The following is a 16468-nucleotide window of genomic DNA, read 5'->3' as shown; positions in this document are numbered from 1 at the left end:
ACAAAATGGATTGCTGACGGACCATGAGGGTTATTCTCTGAATTTAATACATTTTACAGAATCGTTGAGTCCAGCTTTAAAGCATCTGATAGAAAAAATGAAATCAAATTGAAGGAAAAGTTATTATATTGCATGCACACTCACATTCAGGTATTCAAATACACGTACAAATAGATACATGTTTTAGCAAGCGAGACATTGTTGGACTAGATAATTGCGTTCTGATCCAATTTATGGATTCCTTCTCATTAGGAATGGCTGAAGTCATAATTGGCCGAGTAATATCGACATATTCCACTTAAACAATAAAGAGTGAAGTTGCTCCTCACACACACATCTCTGAGATACACATCTGCGCTGAAATTGTCACCTTTGATAATGTTGTTGATCTTGATTTGAGTCTCAAAATGCTGCCGCACGTGTCCAACAGCTGCATTTATTGTCTCTATTAATCTGTCTTCTATTTTATTGCCTAGTATGCAGTTTCCGAGTTGGAATGATGGATGGCAGTGCAGGTTATGTGTGAGGGTGTGTGAGATTGAAATGTAGAAATTGTGTTAAAGTGAAGCATGTAGTTTGAAGATGTTTCCTGCTCTCTTCCTCTCTACTCCACAGTGGCTGTCAGCTTTAATTATCTTTGACAATGGCCCTCCTGAATCCTAATTATACCGAGCCGTGTCCTTCCTGGAGCTCCCACCGTTCACTCCAGCAGCATGACGCGCTCACACGTTCCAGTCCTCTTCACCCTAAATTAATTGGGTGCCTTTTTTTCTCCCATCTCCTGACATCTTTTGGGAATCAAAGGTCATCATTAGTTCGGGGGAGGATGTAGGGGTGGCAGAGGGACAGTCATGCATCAGGCAGCAGCGCTATAAGAATGACCGCTCTTTATTCACTATGTGCAGTCTTATATGATGATATTCATATGACTGACCTGTACAGCGTTGGCTTCTGTATGGGCGGACAGTGACGACCATAGGAGTCTTTGAGCTGGTTTAAGTCATACCTTTGGCTGAAATTTAGCATGGAAATGAAGGGTGATGCCACAGAACATGTCATAAAAGACTGACAGGAAAGATTTTTAATATCTAAACTTTTCGTTATTTTTCTTCAAACGGATCAATGTTAATTTACCGATGAGATTGAAGAATAATTTCTGGCTCGTGAAAAAAGCAATCACATTTTACCATACTAAAATGCCAATTCTCAACAGCCAAAAACTCATATTTTCAGGGTAAACACATTTCCGGCTAAAACGTGATTGTTTTTAATCTGCAAGCTAGAGAATTTGTGTTTCTGACCATGATTAGATTTTCTTATTAAGAGTTTAATCATATCAGGAGGACTTTTTCCGAGCAGTTTCAGGTAAGATATCTCTGATTTCCACATTGTTTTGTAGGCAAGGCAAGTTTATTTATATAGCACCTTTCAACACAAGGCAATTCAAGGTGCTTTACAAAAATGAAAGACATTCAGACAAAGGCATTTAAAAACAGTAAAAGCTAATAAAAGAAAAAATACATGAATAAAAAGTTACAGTGCAGTTTAAGATATGAATAGTTCACACAGAAGTTCCTCTTTACTGATGAACATAACGGCTCGGTTTTAATTAAAAGCAGCGACAAAAAGAAAAGTCTTCAGCCTGGATTTAAAAGTAGTAAGAGTTGCAGCGGACCGGCAGGTTTCTGGGAGTTTGTTCCAAATATTTGGAGCATAATAACTGAACGCTGCTTTACCATGTTTAGTTCTGACTGGGGACAGAAGTTGACCAGTCCCTGAAGACCTGAGAGATCTGGATGATTCATAATTTAGCAGAAGATCAGGAATGTATTTTGGGCCTAAACCATTCAGTGCTTTATAAACCAGCAGCAGTATTTTTGAAATCTATTCTTTGACACACAGGAAGCCAGTGGAGTGATGTGATCCACTTTCTTAGTGTTAGTGAGGACTCGAGCAGCGGCGTTCTGAATCAGCTGCAGCTTTCTAATAGATTTTTTTAGTGAGACCTGTGAAGACACCATTACAGTAGTCCAGTCTGCTGAAGATAAAAGCATGGACAAGTTTTTCCAAATCCTGCTGTGACATTAGTCTTTTAATCCTATATATGTTCTTTAGGTGATAGTAGGCTGATTTAGGCTGCGGCCCCACGAGGACGAAAACGGCTAAACGCATAGAATTAACGCAAACGCAATCGCAAACGGCTTCCGTCCACATGCAATAATTATCCGGATAGTGTCTGCCCACACGAGACCGCTCCGTTTAGCTCCAACCGCTGGAGAAGCTGCAGTACATATGCAGGAGCCTCTACGTGGCGCTGTAACTTCCTCCACAAAGGCAGCGAAGAAGCATGGTTGTCATGGTTGCCCTTCTGTTTATTCTCCGCGGTGGGGGCCGAGGGAACCGGGCAGAGTTTTTCGCCAGTCAGCGTGTATTAAAGTTGAAATCTTCCGGACAAAATTATAAAAGTGCCGGTCAAAGGTCTTCTTTGTTATTTATTGAGCTTTAAAACAAATGAATAACGACTCTATATAATATAATGATAAAATACACGGAGCCTCTCTTTTTCCTCCCTCTCTTCAGACAGCGTCAGTGTCTGTCTCATGCAGCAGCTCATCCAGTAATCAGTGACCCGGCCGACTGTAAAAATAAACATATTTATAACTAGTTTAGGGAGTTTGAGAGGTAATTAAAATAGCTAAGGTTGATGATCTGACTTGAAGTGTGTGTTTTGCTGCAGCGGGAGGAGCTGCAGGTGAGCAGAGCTGCGTGTCTCCGTCCTGTCAGATTAGACTTCACTCGCGAGAGAAAGATAAATAATCTGAATTCAGGGTGCAGTTTACTTTGAGGTGGGGGTGAGCAGCAGAGGTGGGGAGAGGCGGGGTTATTGCCTCATCATTATTGCTGTAGATGTTGCACAAACAACTGTAGCATGGTCAATAGCGTCCGGAGCACGATAGCAACTCTGCGATCCGCCATTGTTGTTGTTGTTGGTGGCGAAACACTTCAGCACTGGCGCGGGGTAAGCGGAGGTGAGCAGAAGAGGTGGGGAGAGGCGGGGCTATTGCGCAATCACTATCAGTGATCTGAAAATGTCCGTATAGGGCGCACACACGGAGCCGTTTGACCCCCCAGAGAGTTGCGTATGCCTTTCTATCCACCTTGGGACCCGTTGTCGTTTCCTCAGTCGTTTAGTGCAGTATTCGGTCGTCCTCGTGTGGCCGAACGGTCTATATGACACTAAACAGTAACGCAAACGACCGAATTCGTCCTCGTGGGGCCGCAGCCTTAGTAATTGTTTTAATGTGACTGTTGAAACTCAGGTCAGAGTCCATGACTACACCTAGATTTCTGGTTTTATCTGTTGTTTTGAACATTGCAGACTGAAGCTCAGCGCTAACTTTTATACGTTCTGCCTTGCCTCCAAAAACCATTACCTCAGTTTTATCTTTGTTTAATTGGAGAAAGTTCTGACACATCCAGTCATTGATTTGTTCAATGCACTTACTCAGTGTTTTAACTGGAGAATAATCTCCTGGTGAAATGGTTATGTAAATGTGTGTGTCATCCGCATAGCTATGGTAACTTATTTTGTTGTTTTTCATTATCTGAGCCAGTGGTAGCATGTAGATGTTAAAGAAAAGAGGCCCCAAGATGGAGCCTTGAGGTACCCCACATGTCATATTTGTCAACTCAGATTTGTATTTACCGAGAGAAACGAAGTTGTTTCTGTCCTTTTAGGTAGGATTCAAACCAATTTAGAACTGTTTCCGAAAGTCCCACCCGGTTTTCTAGTCGGTCTATAATATGTTGTGGTCAACAGTGTCAAACGCATCACTGAGATCTAATAATTAGGGCTGTCAGTCGATTAAAATATTTAATCGCGATTAATCGCATGATTGTCCATAGTTAATCGCAAATTAATCGCACATTTTTTATCTGTTCTAAATGTACCTTAGAGGAATATTTTTCAAGTTTGTAATACTCTTATCAACATATGAGTGGACAAATATGCTTTATGCTAATGTTTATTATCATTTGAACAATGACAAATATTCTCATGAATATTAAACGCAACAACCTCTGAACATTACAAATATTCACCTCAATTCAACCTGGAACCTCTCATACAATACTGTGTGTGTGTGTGTGTGTGTGTGTGTGTGTGTGTGTGTGTGTGTGTGTGTGTGTGTGTGTGTGTGTGTGTGTGTGTGTGTGTGTGTGTGTGTGTGTGTGTGTGTGTGTGTGTGTGTGTGTGTGTGTGTGTGTGTGTGTGTGTGTGTGTGTGTGTGTGTGTGTGTGTGTGTGTGTGTGTGTGTGTGTGTGTGTGTGTGTGTGTGTGTGTGTGTGTGTGTGTGATCGTTGGAGCTATGTGCAACTCAAGGCATATGCTCGAACGGGAGCTGCCTGGACGCTGCAATCATGTTGCTGCAATCATGAGTGTGCTGACTTCTCGTACAATGTCCCGCTGTCTGGCTGCCTGCATAAAGTCAAGTGCTCGGTGCAGTTGTGTGGATAGAGCGCTCAGCTAGCTATAGCACCAGATGCTAACAACAACAATAGCCGCGTTCACACTGCGGTACGGTAATGCACGTAAGGTCTCTCTCTCGCTCGCTCGGGCCACACAGACACACACCCTCCCGGTCCTCCCGATGGCCAGTCGGTGCATCAGCAGCATCAGCTTGTAGATGGTATTTTAAACTCGATGCGCTCTGAAACTACAGGGCGGCCGAGGAAAAAAAATACACATGCGTTAATCGCGTTAAAATAATTAGTGGCGTTAATTTTTTTTTGCGTTAACGCGTTATTAACGCGTTAACTTGACAGCCCTACTAATAATACTAACACTGAAGTTCTGCCACTGTCTGTGTTTAAGTGGATGTCATAGAAGAAAATCTCACAGATTTAGCAAACAATGAAGATTACCAAGAAATTGAAGAAAGACTAAATTGTCCAGGTCTGTTTCTGGGTTTGTCCTGCATGTGAGCATTATGCTGCCAACAGTGGATCTGATGCATTTTGGGAAATGTAAAGGAGTCAGAGGAACCATGAGCACCTCCAATCAACAGCTGCATGTTCTCTGAAGGTATGAAGTGTAGTCACTACTTCAGGTTGACGTTGCTGTCATTATGTTGAACACAATGATTGGCAGTTAGTGGTTGTGTGATTGCAGATCTGAGGGGGGGAAATATTGTTAGCTTCCTGCCTCATGTGATTGATCGTTGTTGTTCTGAAAGAAAATCTGATGTATGAGATCAGCAATACGTCTCGGGATTTTAAAAAGACACCCATTTAGTTTTTATTTACGCACTCCGTTGTGAATTGTCACTTTCTGGCTATTATTATTGCTATTCTTATTAGGGTCTGAGATCTAGGTCGGCGAAGACCCTATTGAAATTGGAAAAATCGGTCGTGCGGCGACCGATAAACCTGCCAAAAACACCCAAAAACAGGGAAAACGACCGACAAAAGCACAGAAAATGTTCGTAAATAATGACGGCTGATAGGCCGCGTGAGCCCAGTCACGTGGGTGATTTATCGAAATTCGTCGGGTAGCTTCGCGAGACATGGGCAATCTTAAGTTATCACAGGAATTTTTTTCTTTCGCACGGCGTAGCCGTTATTTTCTGCCAAAGTTCGCGTTCGCTCGATTTTAGGCGGTCCTTCGCCATGGAACACGATGATGTCATAACTCAAACTGACATTCTCAGAACGCCACCAAACTTCACATGATGGTTCACACCACAGCCCTGAACAGCTCTAGGTCAAATCTGATGTTACTTAATTTGGCGTTACCATGGCGACGGATCATTCGCCATAAACAACGGTGTCGCTGTAAATCCAATGGACACGGTCCCATCGTCCCCCAATCTTCACTTTTATATCACTGGTCCATGCCTCAACAGCTCCAAGTGAAATCTGAAATCTCAACGTATGCCGTTTCCATGGAAATGCATCCCTCGCCAAAAAAACGATGTTGTCCTAATTCAATGGAAAATCATCCAAACACCACCAGACTTCAGACTATCATTAATGGTCCGGCCCTCAACAGCTTTACGTGAAATCTGAAATCTCAACGTATGCCGTTTCCATGGCAACGCATCCCCCACCAAAAACTACGATGTTGTTGTAAGTCAATGGAAAATCGTCCAAACAGCACCAGACTTCATATGATGGCTGATGGTCCGGCCCTCAACAGCTCTACGTGAAATCTGAAATCTCACCATTTGTCGTTTCCATGGCAACGCTTCCCTCGCCATAAAACACGGTGTTGTCCTAATTCAATGGAAAATGGTCCAAACAGCACCAGACTTCATATGATGGCTGATGGTCCATGCCTCAACAGCTGAAGTGAAGTGAAATCTGAAATCTCAACGAATGCCGTTTCCATGGAAACGCATCCCTCGCCAAAAAATACGATGTTGTTGTAAGTCAATGGAGAATTGTCCAAACAGCACCAGACTTCAGACTATCATTAATGGTCCAGCCCTCAACAGCTCTACGTGAAATCGGAAATCTCAACGTATGCCGTTGCCATGGCAACACATCCCACGCCAAAAAATACGATGTTGTTGTAAGTCAATGGAAAATCGTCCAAACACCACCAGACTTCAGACTATCATTAATGGTCCGGCCCTCAACAGCTCTACGTGAAATCTGAAATCTCAACGTATGCCGTTTCCATGGCAACGCATCCCCCGCCAAAAAAATACGATGTTGTTGTAAGTCAATGGAAAATTGTCCAAACAGCACCAGACTTCATATGATGGCTTATGGTCCGGCCCTCAACAGCTCTACACCAATAATGGGATGTCATCATATGCCGTTGCCATGGTAACGCATCCCTCGCCAAAAAAACGATGTTGTCCTAATTCAATGGAAAATCATCCAAACACCACCAGACTTCAGACTATCATTAATGGTCCGGCCCTCAACAGCTTTACGTGAAATCTGAAATCTCAACGTATGCCGTTTCCATGGCAACGCATCCCCCGCCAAAAACTACGATGTTGTTGTAAGTCAATGGAAAATCGTCCAAACAGCACCAGACTTCATATGATGACTGATGGTCCGGCCCTCAACAGCTCTACGTGAAATCTGAAATCTCACCATTTGTCATTTCCATGGCAACGCTTCCCTCGCCATAAAACACGGTGTTGTCCTAATTCAATGGAAAATGGTCCAAACAGCACCAGACTTCATATGATGGCTGATGGTCCATGCCTCAACAGCTCCAAGTGAAATCTGAAATCCCCCCGTTTCCATGGGGATGCGTATCCCTCGCCAAAAAATACGATGTTGTTGTAAGTCAATGGAGAATTGTCCAAACACCACCAGACTTCAGACTATCATCAATGGTCCGGCCCTCAACAGCTCTACGTGAAATCGGAAATCTCAACGTATGCCGTTGCCATGGCAACGCATCCCACGCAAAAAAAAACGATGTTGTTGTAAGTCAATGGAAAATCGTCCAAACACCACCAGACTTCAGACTATCATTAATGGTCCGGCCCTCAACAGCTCTACGTGAAATCTGAAATCTCAACGTATGCCGTTTCCATGGCAACGCATCCCCCGCCAAAAGATACGATGTTGTTGTAAGTCAATGGAAAATTGTCCAAACAGCACCAGACTTCATATGATGGCTCCTAGTCCGGCCCTCAACAGCACTATGTCAACTATGAGATGTCTTCATATGCCGTTTCCATGGCAACGCTTCCCTCGCCATGAAACACGGTGTTGTCCTAATTCAATGGAAAATCATCCAAACACCACCAGATTTCATATGATGGCTAATGGTCCGGCCCTCAACAGCACTATGTCAATTATGAGATGTCTTCATATGCCGTTTCCATGGCAACGCCTCCCTCGCCATGAAACACGGTGTTTTCCTAATTCAATGGAAAATCATCCAAACACCACCAGACTTCAGACTATCATTAATGGTCCGGCCCTCAACAGCTCTATGTCAATTAGGGGATGTCATCATATGCCGTTGCCATGGCAACAGATCCCTCGCCATGAAAAACGGTGTCGTTGTTACTCCCATGAAAATGGTCTAAACGCCACCAGACTTCAGATGACAGTTAACGGTCTGGCCCTGAACCCCTCAATATGACACTAGTCACTTTTCTTCAAAAGCTGTTGCCATGGCAACGCATTCCTTGCTGTTAAGCACGATATTGCTATAACTGCTGTGTAAATGGTAAAAAAGTGTTCAAATGTCCTCGAGACACCTAGACACACACGTCGACGTGCGGACAACAGCCTGCGGAACGTCGAAGACCCGCTCAACGCTGCTTGCAGCTTTAATTATTCATAATAAAGGGCAATTGGAAGGGTATAGTTCAAGCTTGTTATGTAAATAAATTATTGGGCTTTTTTTAAACAACCAAGACTTTTGCTTTCAACTTTAATTGTATGAATTTATTAGAAAAGTGGGCTTATCTTTAACATGTACATTTAAGATGTACATTTAAGAAGTACAATATAAGAAAAGCACACGTTTCATGTGTGGGTCATATTCAATTATACTTTTAGATTTAGCTGCGAGCCAATTAAAAATGGACCACGGGCCGCAGTTGGCCCCCGTGCCGTAGTTTGGACACCCCTGTGCTAAGCTTTGGGCTGTAGAATTATATTTAACATGCTAGAGTAGCGTTCATCTTCTTATCTTAATATCCCCCAGAGTAGCCTATGAAGATTTAATCTAAAATGAAGTGTCAAAGTTCATTCTTAACCTTTTAAACCGTAATTACCTTAAAGCTAAGGAACTCCCTCATGGCACTGCAACATTAGAAATGAATTTGTAGTTATGTCTTTTTTTTGTGCCTAATTTCTAAAACTCTATGGGTTATAAAGCTCAATTGATACAAGTGAATTACTCAGAGGATCATATGGTAAGCCAAAACTTTATAACATGAAGACTAGGCTTACCATTCTTTTTAAAAGTCATTCACAATCTCAAATGACAAACTCAAGTCAATGGAGAAGGGCAGCTTTAAAAGAAAAAGGAGCAAAGAGTGAGGAGGAGGGAGAGATGATGCAGAGATTGGGTGATAAATCTTGTTCTGATCAGGTTTCTCCAGTGCCCTTACACCTCAGTCTCTTTCTTGGGGTAATTAATCAATCCCAGACTGGAGCCATTGATCTGCCTCTTGCGGCCCTCTGTATGTTTACACTCCTCGATTGTATTTGCCACTAAGCCCCTTACTGCCGCTCAATCTCATCGGCAGAAAATGTGACAATACGCCTGCTGACACCATGAACGAAACGGCTCATCGATTGACATCTCGATGAAAATCAATCTACTTGTTTTTTTTGTTGCACAGGGGATTTGGTTTTGTTATAATCCTTTGTTGTAATCCTGTTCTCCAGGTTGCAATACATAACGTTTTATTGTGAGCAAATAAAACTGCCCTGGATTGCAGGGGGCGAGCATTTCCTGCGAGACAGTTACACACACCACCAAACAGCCACAGTATTTTCTTATTTCATTTTATGTTCCTCACAAATATAAAGTCATAAAAAAGACTGTTTGAAGTTTTTCTATACTTTGCAATATCAAATTGATCCTTTTAAGTATGTCATGGTTTATAAGCCAGTCCTCAGATTGCTTTCAGTGTACAAAATAATCTATTGGGTATTTGTTTTACTGTAGTATTGTATAGGATATTTGTATGTTAGTGTGGAAATTGCAAAGGTAATATCTGAAACATGCATGGAAAACAAGTGAAATATTCTTACATTGTTGTCAGATTATTCATTTGTTTTAAAGAGAACATATTTATGCTCATTTTCAGATTCACATTTGTTTTTGTGCCTCTACTGTGTCATGTTTACATGCTTTATTGTTTAAAAAGATCTTCATCTTTCTCATATACTGCCTGTGCTGCAGCACCTATTGCAACTGAAACCAGAGCCCAGTCTGCTCTGATTGGTTATCTGGCTATGTTGTGATAAGTTAACCGCTTAGAGGGGTCCAGACGCTTAATCTATCAGGTACAATGTGTTGGATCGATAGCAGATAGAAACACGAGTGTTACATAGTGATGTCACTATGTTGCAGATTTAAACAAAGGACTACAATCCAGGCGTTTCAGGCGGGGGGAATTTGTGGGAGAGAAACTACCTCTGTGCGGAACTTTGGGATTTTAGCATTTACAGACCATTTACATGCACACAAACTTATATTACACACAATAGGAGTGACCTGAAATGCTTGAAGTTTTTAATAACCTTTTTGGATTTTATTTGGCTTGGTTTTCCCTCCGGTGGGAAGATCTCACTATAAAATATTTTAAGACCTTACGTGTATTTTTTCATAAATCCACCGAGAGTAGCCTACAAGAACGCACACTTTTGAATACCAGCAGCACACTGAAACAAGTAAATTAATACAAATCAAAATAAAGGTTTTAAAGGTATTGTTTGGCTGTAGACTGGAGACGCATAATAAAATGAAACAACACAAAGACTTTGATTTTGAATGAAAATCGCTGCTCTCCAGTATGAAACTCAAGTCCCGTCCTGGATTATTTTGATTGCCTCTCCATTTTAAATACAGTACAGGACCGGCTTTGAGTGGGTGGTGCGGTAACACATTCTGTTGCCCCCCCTGCTGAGCTGAACTGTTGAGCCCCGCTTATTCACTCTGTTGGAAAATAAAAAAGGAACACTCATTTCTGAAAGAGCAGAAGGTGTGAAAAGTACTGAAGGACATGCATCTTATCCGCTGCCCGACACACATGCTGTTTTAGCCGTTGTTAAACACTTAGGTGTCAATGGTCACATAATATTTCTGTTTGTATTCCTGGCCGGTAATGAGAGGTCCATTCGCTTTCCCTTCCCATTCAACACAAACCTCCTCTGACAAACCTGTCTCAGCTTTGATAGCGATAAACAATTGAACCCTACTTAGCCACCCAGGCCAGGCTACATACATATCATACATATTTCATTCAGCATCACACTTATCAGAAAGAGGAATTAAAATCACGCCTCAGATTCCGTTAGACACTCTGAAAGTCTTCGGTCTCTGGTCAGATGAGCTGTATGTTTTATTCATGTCCTCTGAACATCTGCTTGTCCGGATGTCAAAAAATCATCAGGCTCCCACAGGACTCCTGCCTGACTGGTTGTAAATGAAGTCGAGACTCAAAACAACCTGTCAGCCCTTCACCACTGGAGGAATCCTTCAACACGGTGAGCTACTCAGGACTTGTGCTGGAAAAGAGTGATGAAAGTCAACTTTGGATATGTTTTTTTTAATAACAGATATGGAAAATGTGCACTGTGATTCATTTGTTGCGATACTGTGAACAGCTAATACAAGTTTCGTCTTCTTCCCACAGCTTTTGGTGGATTTTGACACTGCTGTTCACTTTGGCTCCCGGTCGACAAGTCTCCCTGAGTCACTGGAGGCCCGTGCCAACTGGCGAGAGAGAGCCTGACCACTAACAAGTGCTCACTGACTCATAGCCGCCACAGTATGTCCCACTTTGTTTGTGTGAGTGTGCATGTGTGTCTACTATTCTTTATATACTATTCTATTTCTCACTTTACACCCATCCCACAGAAAACGTGTGCTCTTTTGGAAATTATAATATATTTTAAATCAACGGCAGTGCCCTCCCAGACCATTGTCAGCTGTACCAAAGATGAATGAATTAAACTAAACTAAAGGAAAAGCAGGAAATATAGACAGGAAAAATATATATTAACAACCAAAGCAAATATTGGTTACAATTCAAATACATGTTTTTAATTCAAAATTGTTAGAAGATTGCTTCTTTTTGTATTCATATCTGATATCCTAGTTATTTCCAGTTTTTTGTTACAAACTTTCAGAATTTGTTCTCATTTGACATGAACTGCACCAACTCAGAATGCTGTTAACACGCTTACAATGACAAAGGTAACATGCTGATGTTCAGCAGAGACAATGTTTACCATAATCATCCTCTTAGCTTATCATGTAATTATGCTAATACTGTCTCATTAGTACTAAACATTAAGTATTGGACAAATTATAAATAAGATGATATATAAGATGTTAGTTCCAAGATAAAATGTCTTGTGAATTTGTGAGTAGTTGTTGAGATATTTTATTTTGGACCGAAGTGGCAGATTGATTGACAGACATACTTGCTGTGAGTGTATTCGAGAAAGTGTTTTTCTGGTTTCAGCCACAAATGAAAGTTTTTGAAATGGGATAAAAATTTTGCCACCAAATAAATGTAAGTCCAACATTTATTATCCTTTTAGCTTTGTTTTGGTCTCCACTCTCCACCAACTCATGGCTCACAACACTCATGTCTCAGATATGGTACATAATTCAATATTTAGCCTCATTGTCTCTCAAGCAAATACATTTTAATGATTTAAAAATAATAATTCTGTGACAAAAACCAAACTTTTTTTAATTTTTTTATTTAAATGAACATCCATTTGAACTAAACATTTCTGTATGCCACTTTTTGAGATCACGATTCAACCAGGGGCGGACTGGCCATTGGGAATACCGGGAGTTTTCCCGGTGGGCCGGTGCTGTGCGTGGGCCGGAGGGCCAAAAAGAAAATGTAAAAAAAAATCCTACCGGCCCACTCCCTGGAGGGGTGTTTGATAGGCGTGTTGATAGGATACCTATGTTCTATCTATCAGATAGTTTCACTTTCACACATCAGGCCCGTAGCAGCTGTCACTGCGCAGTGAATGATCAGGAGTGAGTGACTGAGAGACTTAGCTGGCAGTTGCTTACAGATGGATAAACAAGCTCCAAAGCGTAAAGGCGTTTTTGTATAGTTTGTGTATTGTAGCAAGCCCTGGGTTCAGAGGGAGGGGCTTGCATAGGGGAGGGGGGGGGGGGGGTTGCTGTACCCGTAGGATAGAAAAGGGGGAAGTGACGTCTGACTCACAGGTGAAATGCAAAAATAATTTTGCTCTCAAAGTGCACCAGATTGATGCATTTAACTTCAACATTTAAAAAAAAAAAAAAAAATCTTCCCGGGGGAGCATGCCCCCGGACCCCCCGAGAGGAGTTGAGGTCCACCACCTGCCCACACCCCCTGTTAAATTGTCTCACCCACATTGAGGATACTTCCTACGCCCATGTTTTATTCCATGCGTCAAGTCAGGCACATTGGGTCCAAATGTTATTGCATCAATGATCTGTTAACATTAAAATGAATAAATATATGCTGTAACTATTTTGCTCTAGGCAACGCAAGGGCTCAGTAATGTGATTACTATATGAATAATGGTCCAAAATAACATAAAATGCATAGGGTTTTTTGTTAAGAAACATACTTTCGTCGCCGGCCGGCCGATACATGCCGTGCATTAAGTAGGCCTGTCTGTCAATGAATCCCCGGGCCAGTTTTTCCTCCCAGTCCGCCTCTGGATTCAACCGTTGCATTTGTGACATAGAATCTCATTCGGGCTGCAATCAAAGCCTCACTCCTCCCAAACAAACAAGGTTATCCGTGTTTTTCCCTCCTGTTCATCCATCTCTCCACATGGCATGAGGAGCCATCGACTTGGAGTGACAGCCTCTGAATTCATGAGCACATCATCATCTGCCCTATTCCACAATAATTAGCCCTTCATAACTCAAACTTAAAGAAACAAACACTTTCTTTTGACCGGACCTTTTGTTTTGAATATTAAAAATCCATATTAAGGTTTGGTCATTCCTAAATAATTAAAAAGTCTGTTTAACATGACTAAAAACATGTATCTAAAACATGACTTATTTAGACTCATAATACAACTAACAATTTAATGTTTAACTTCTGAATTCCCATCTTTACTTGATTAAGTGATCTCGCCCTATTTATCTTCTAAACACCTCAGCATTCAGTAATTTCATCAGAATATATTTGGTGAATTCATCCTTCACTGCCAGCTTCTAGTGACTCCCTCCTTTCCTTCAGTGGCTCTATAGATTTTCTCCAAGTAATCAATTGGACACAGGGAGCCATTGAGGTGTGACCAGGTGCCAAAGGAGTATAGCTTTTTTTGTATCATTAATGGGCCTAATTATGCTGAAGACCTTTTAGTTTGATTTTTAATAACACGTTGTGGCATGTAACGTTACAGCAATCAATATAAAAGTGGTGTTAAAACCCTGTTTAATGATAAGGTTAACTCCTGACTCAACAACAAATGCATAAAATAAAGCAGTCACGTTTCATAGCTTCAAAGTTGCATCAGTGTTTTTATGTTTCCCTTCCTCTCTTTTGATTGAAGAAATGCATGGATTCTATCCCATCCATCACCTCCACCCCTCCCCTCACTCTCCAAACACAGAAGCAGTAACGGTTTATTTCTAGCCTATTCTCTCCTGTGGCACCGTGGAGGGCAGAAACTTTAGCAGCTGACTTTGGGCTTTCTAATTAAACGCAGATTGAGTCATTTTTCCTGTTAGTCTTTGTTGTTGTTTTTCTCACAGGGGAAGAGTTGAGATGAATCGGTTAGAGAGTTTTTGCAGCGCGTAAAAGTTGTGGATGGTTACTTTTGTGCACACAAAGGACTATTTTATCTCCAGCAGTTGCGGTATAAAACGAGAGCAGGTGAAATTATTCTCTCAGCAAAATATCGTCAACAAGCAGGCTGGAAGACCATCAGCTCCGGAGAACACAGCGAATCCGCAGAGTGCAGATGATCGCAACTGGTGTTTGTGGTGTCGCGCTGGTGCTGGTGTTGGTGGTTCTGATCCCGGTGGTGGTGAACGCCGCCGGGACACCTGCCCGCTACGAGATGCTGGGGTCCTGTCAAATGGTGTGCGACTCCCACGGGACCGCGGCCACGGCCACAGCCAAGACAACCATCAAAGAGAACCGACTCGCTCAGTCGCTTCCGACTTTCATCCAAGGTCCTCAAGGAGAGCCGGGGCGCGTCGGGAGGATGGGTCAGAGGGGTTCTGTTGGCGTGCCCGGGCCCCCTGGAGCTGCTGGTCCGCCCGGAACTAGAGGGATACCGGGTCCACCCGGAGCACCTGGATTAAACGGGCCTAACGGAGCCATCAGTGCTGCTACTTACAACACAATCCCAAAGATTGCGTTTTATGCAGGACTGAAGAAGCAGCACGAGGGATATGAAGTGTTGAAATTTGACGACGTAGTCACAAATCTGGGCAACCACTATGACCCCTCTTCAGGGAAATTCACCAGCTCAATACCGGGGATTTACTTTTTTGTTTACCATGTGCTGATGCGAGGAGGAGATGGAACCAGCATGTGGGCTGACCTCTGCAAAAACAACCAGGTAAGACACTTTATGGTTTAATAAAATACCAATATTACAATTTGTTATAGCTTTACTATTTAGTCTGTGTTTTGAATACACGGTGAAAAAAGATTATTTGATTAACCAATCTGTAGTTTTTCCATTTTACGCACGGTTGAAAGAGAACACATTTTCCGGATACTTAAACATGCTTTCAGTAAAGTTGAACTTGTTCCACATTTGAAATGTCGTCACTGGTGGAGCTGTCTTCGGTTCTGATTTTAAAATAAAGACATGTTTCATCAGCAGAAATGTTTCCCTTTCAGGTGAGAGCCAGTGCCATCGCCCAGGACGCCGACCAGAACTACGACTACGCCAGCAACAGTGTTGTCCTGCACCTTGAGCCCGGGGACGAGATTTACATCAAGCTGGACGGTGGAAAGGCGCACGGGGGCAACAACAACAAGTACAGCACTTTTTCCGGCTTCATGTTGTACGCTGACTGAAACACTGGACAGATCCTCTGAAGGGGGTAAAGATCTGCTCTGCATATAGTTTACTTCACTGCTCATGCTCAAATCCCTGTCAGCTGGATTATTAGAGGCAGAGCTCACCATTTACATCCTGCAAAAAAGTCCAGAAGGATGTGGAGGACGTCATTTGAAAAATAAATAAAGAACTGTACTTTGAAACAGCAAAGAGCTCACTGTTTGATTACAGAATAACTTATTTAAAATGATACAGGGTTGAATTGTACACTTGTGAGATTGTTTGTGTCGCTATTGCACCCTGAATGAACTGTTAGTTAGCTGATTTGTAAAACATACTGTACATGCTGCCGTGGAGTGAATGTAGACTGAAAGTTCAATGTATTGGCCTTAGCACTTAATTATATATACTCACATAATCACCTCTCTGTTTACACTGTTATTAGTCCATGTGTGCTTTATTTTTCAAAAATAATTGTTGGTTGTTGCATTTTGAGTGAACATTTTAAAAGCCGTAGTAATGCATGATTATAGACGATGACATTTGAACTCTGTGCAGCATAGAAACCCTTCTGTAAAGGGCCTGGATGGTCTGGTGCTTAGTCACCATCACAAAAACTGAACAGTCACATTGACAGAAATGTTTCCTTGATGTTCATCGATCCGCCCGCCGATTGTGAAGCCCGTTCATATAAGACTGTCAACTAATGTGTACAAAATCATGTCAAAAATAAACCTTCCGTCTCATTTTGTAA

General features: G+C 42.0%; 1 protein-coding gene across 1 annotated transcript; it reads left to right on the top strand.

Annotated features, from left to right (window-relative positions):
- The first annotated feature begins 12933 nt into the window (after positions 1–12933).
- On the top strand, positions 12934–16468 carry c1ql3b (complement component 1, q subcomponent-like 3b). The gene is made up of 2 exons (XM_034103563.2): positions 12934–15264; positions 15552–16468. Exons 1-2 carry the CDS (start codon positions 14659–14661, stop codon positions 15729–15731), a joined length of 786 nt encoding a protein of 261 aa, XP_033959454.1. The 5' UTR covers positions 12934–14658; the 3' UTR covers positions 15732–16468.

The sequence above is a fragment of the Pseudochaenichthys georgianus genome, chromosome 17, assembly GCF_902827115.2.
Source record: "Pseudochaenichthys georgianus chromosome 17, fPseGeo1.2, whole genome shotgun sequence".
In the NCBI taxonomy this organism is placed as follows: Eukaryota; Metazoa; Chordata; class Actinopteri; order Perciformes; family Channichthyidae; genus Pseudochaenichthys; species Pseudochaenichthys georgianus.
This window is presented reverse-complemented; position numbering and strand designations above follow the sequence as displayed.

Bases quoted from the DNA above. Each gene is read 5' to 3' on its own strand.
- c1ql3b (XM_034103563.2), top strand. From the start codon at position 14,659: ATGATCGCAACTGGTGTTTGTGGTGTCGCGCTGGTGCTGGTGTTGGTG. The intron at 15,265-15,551 runs GTAAGACACTTT...TTTCCCTTTCAG, and splicing joins ACCTCTGCAAAAACAACCAG to GTGAGAGCCAGTGCCATCGC.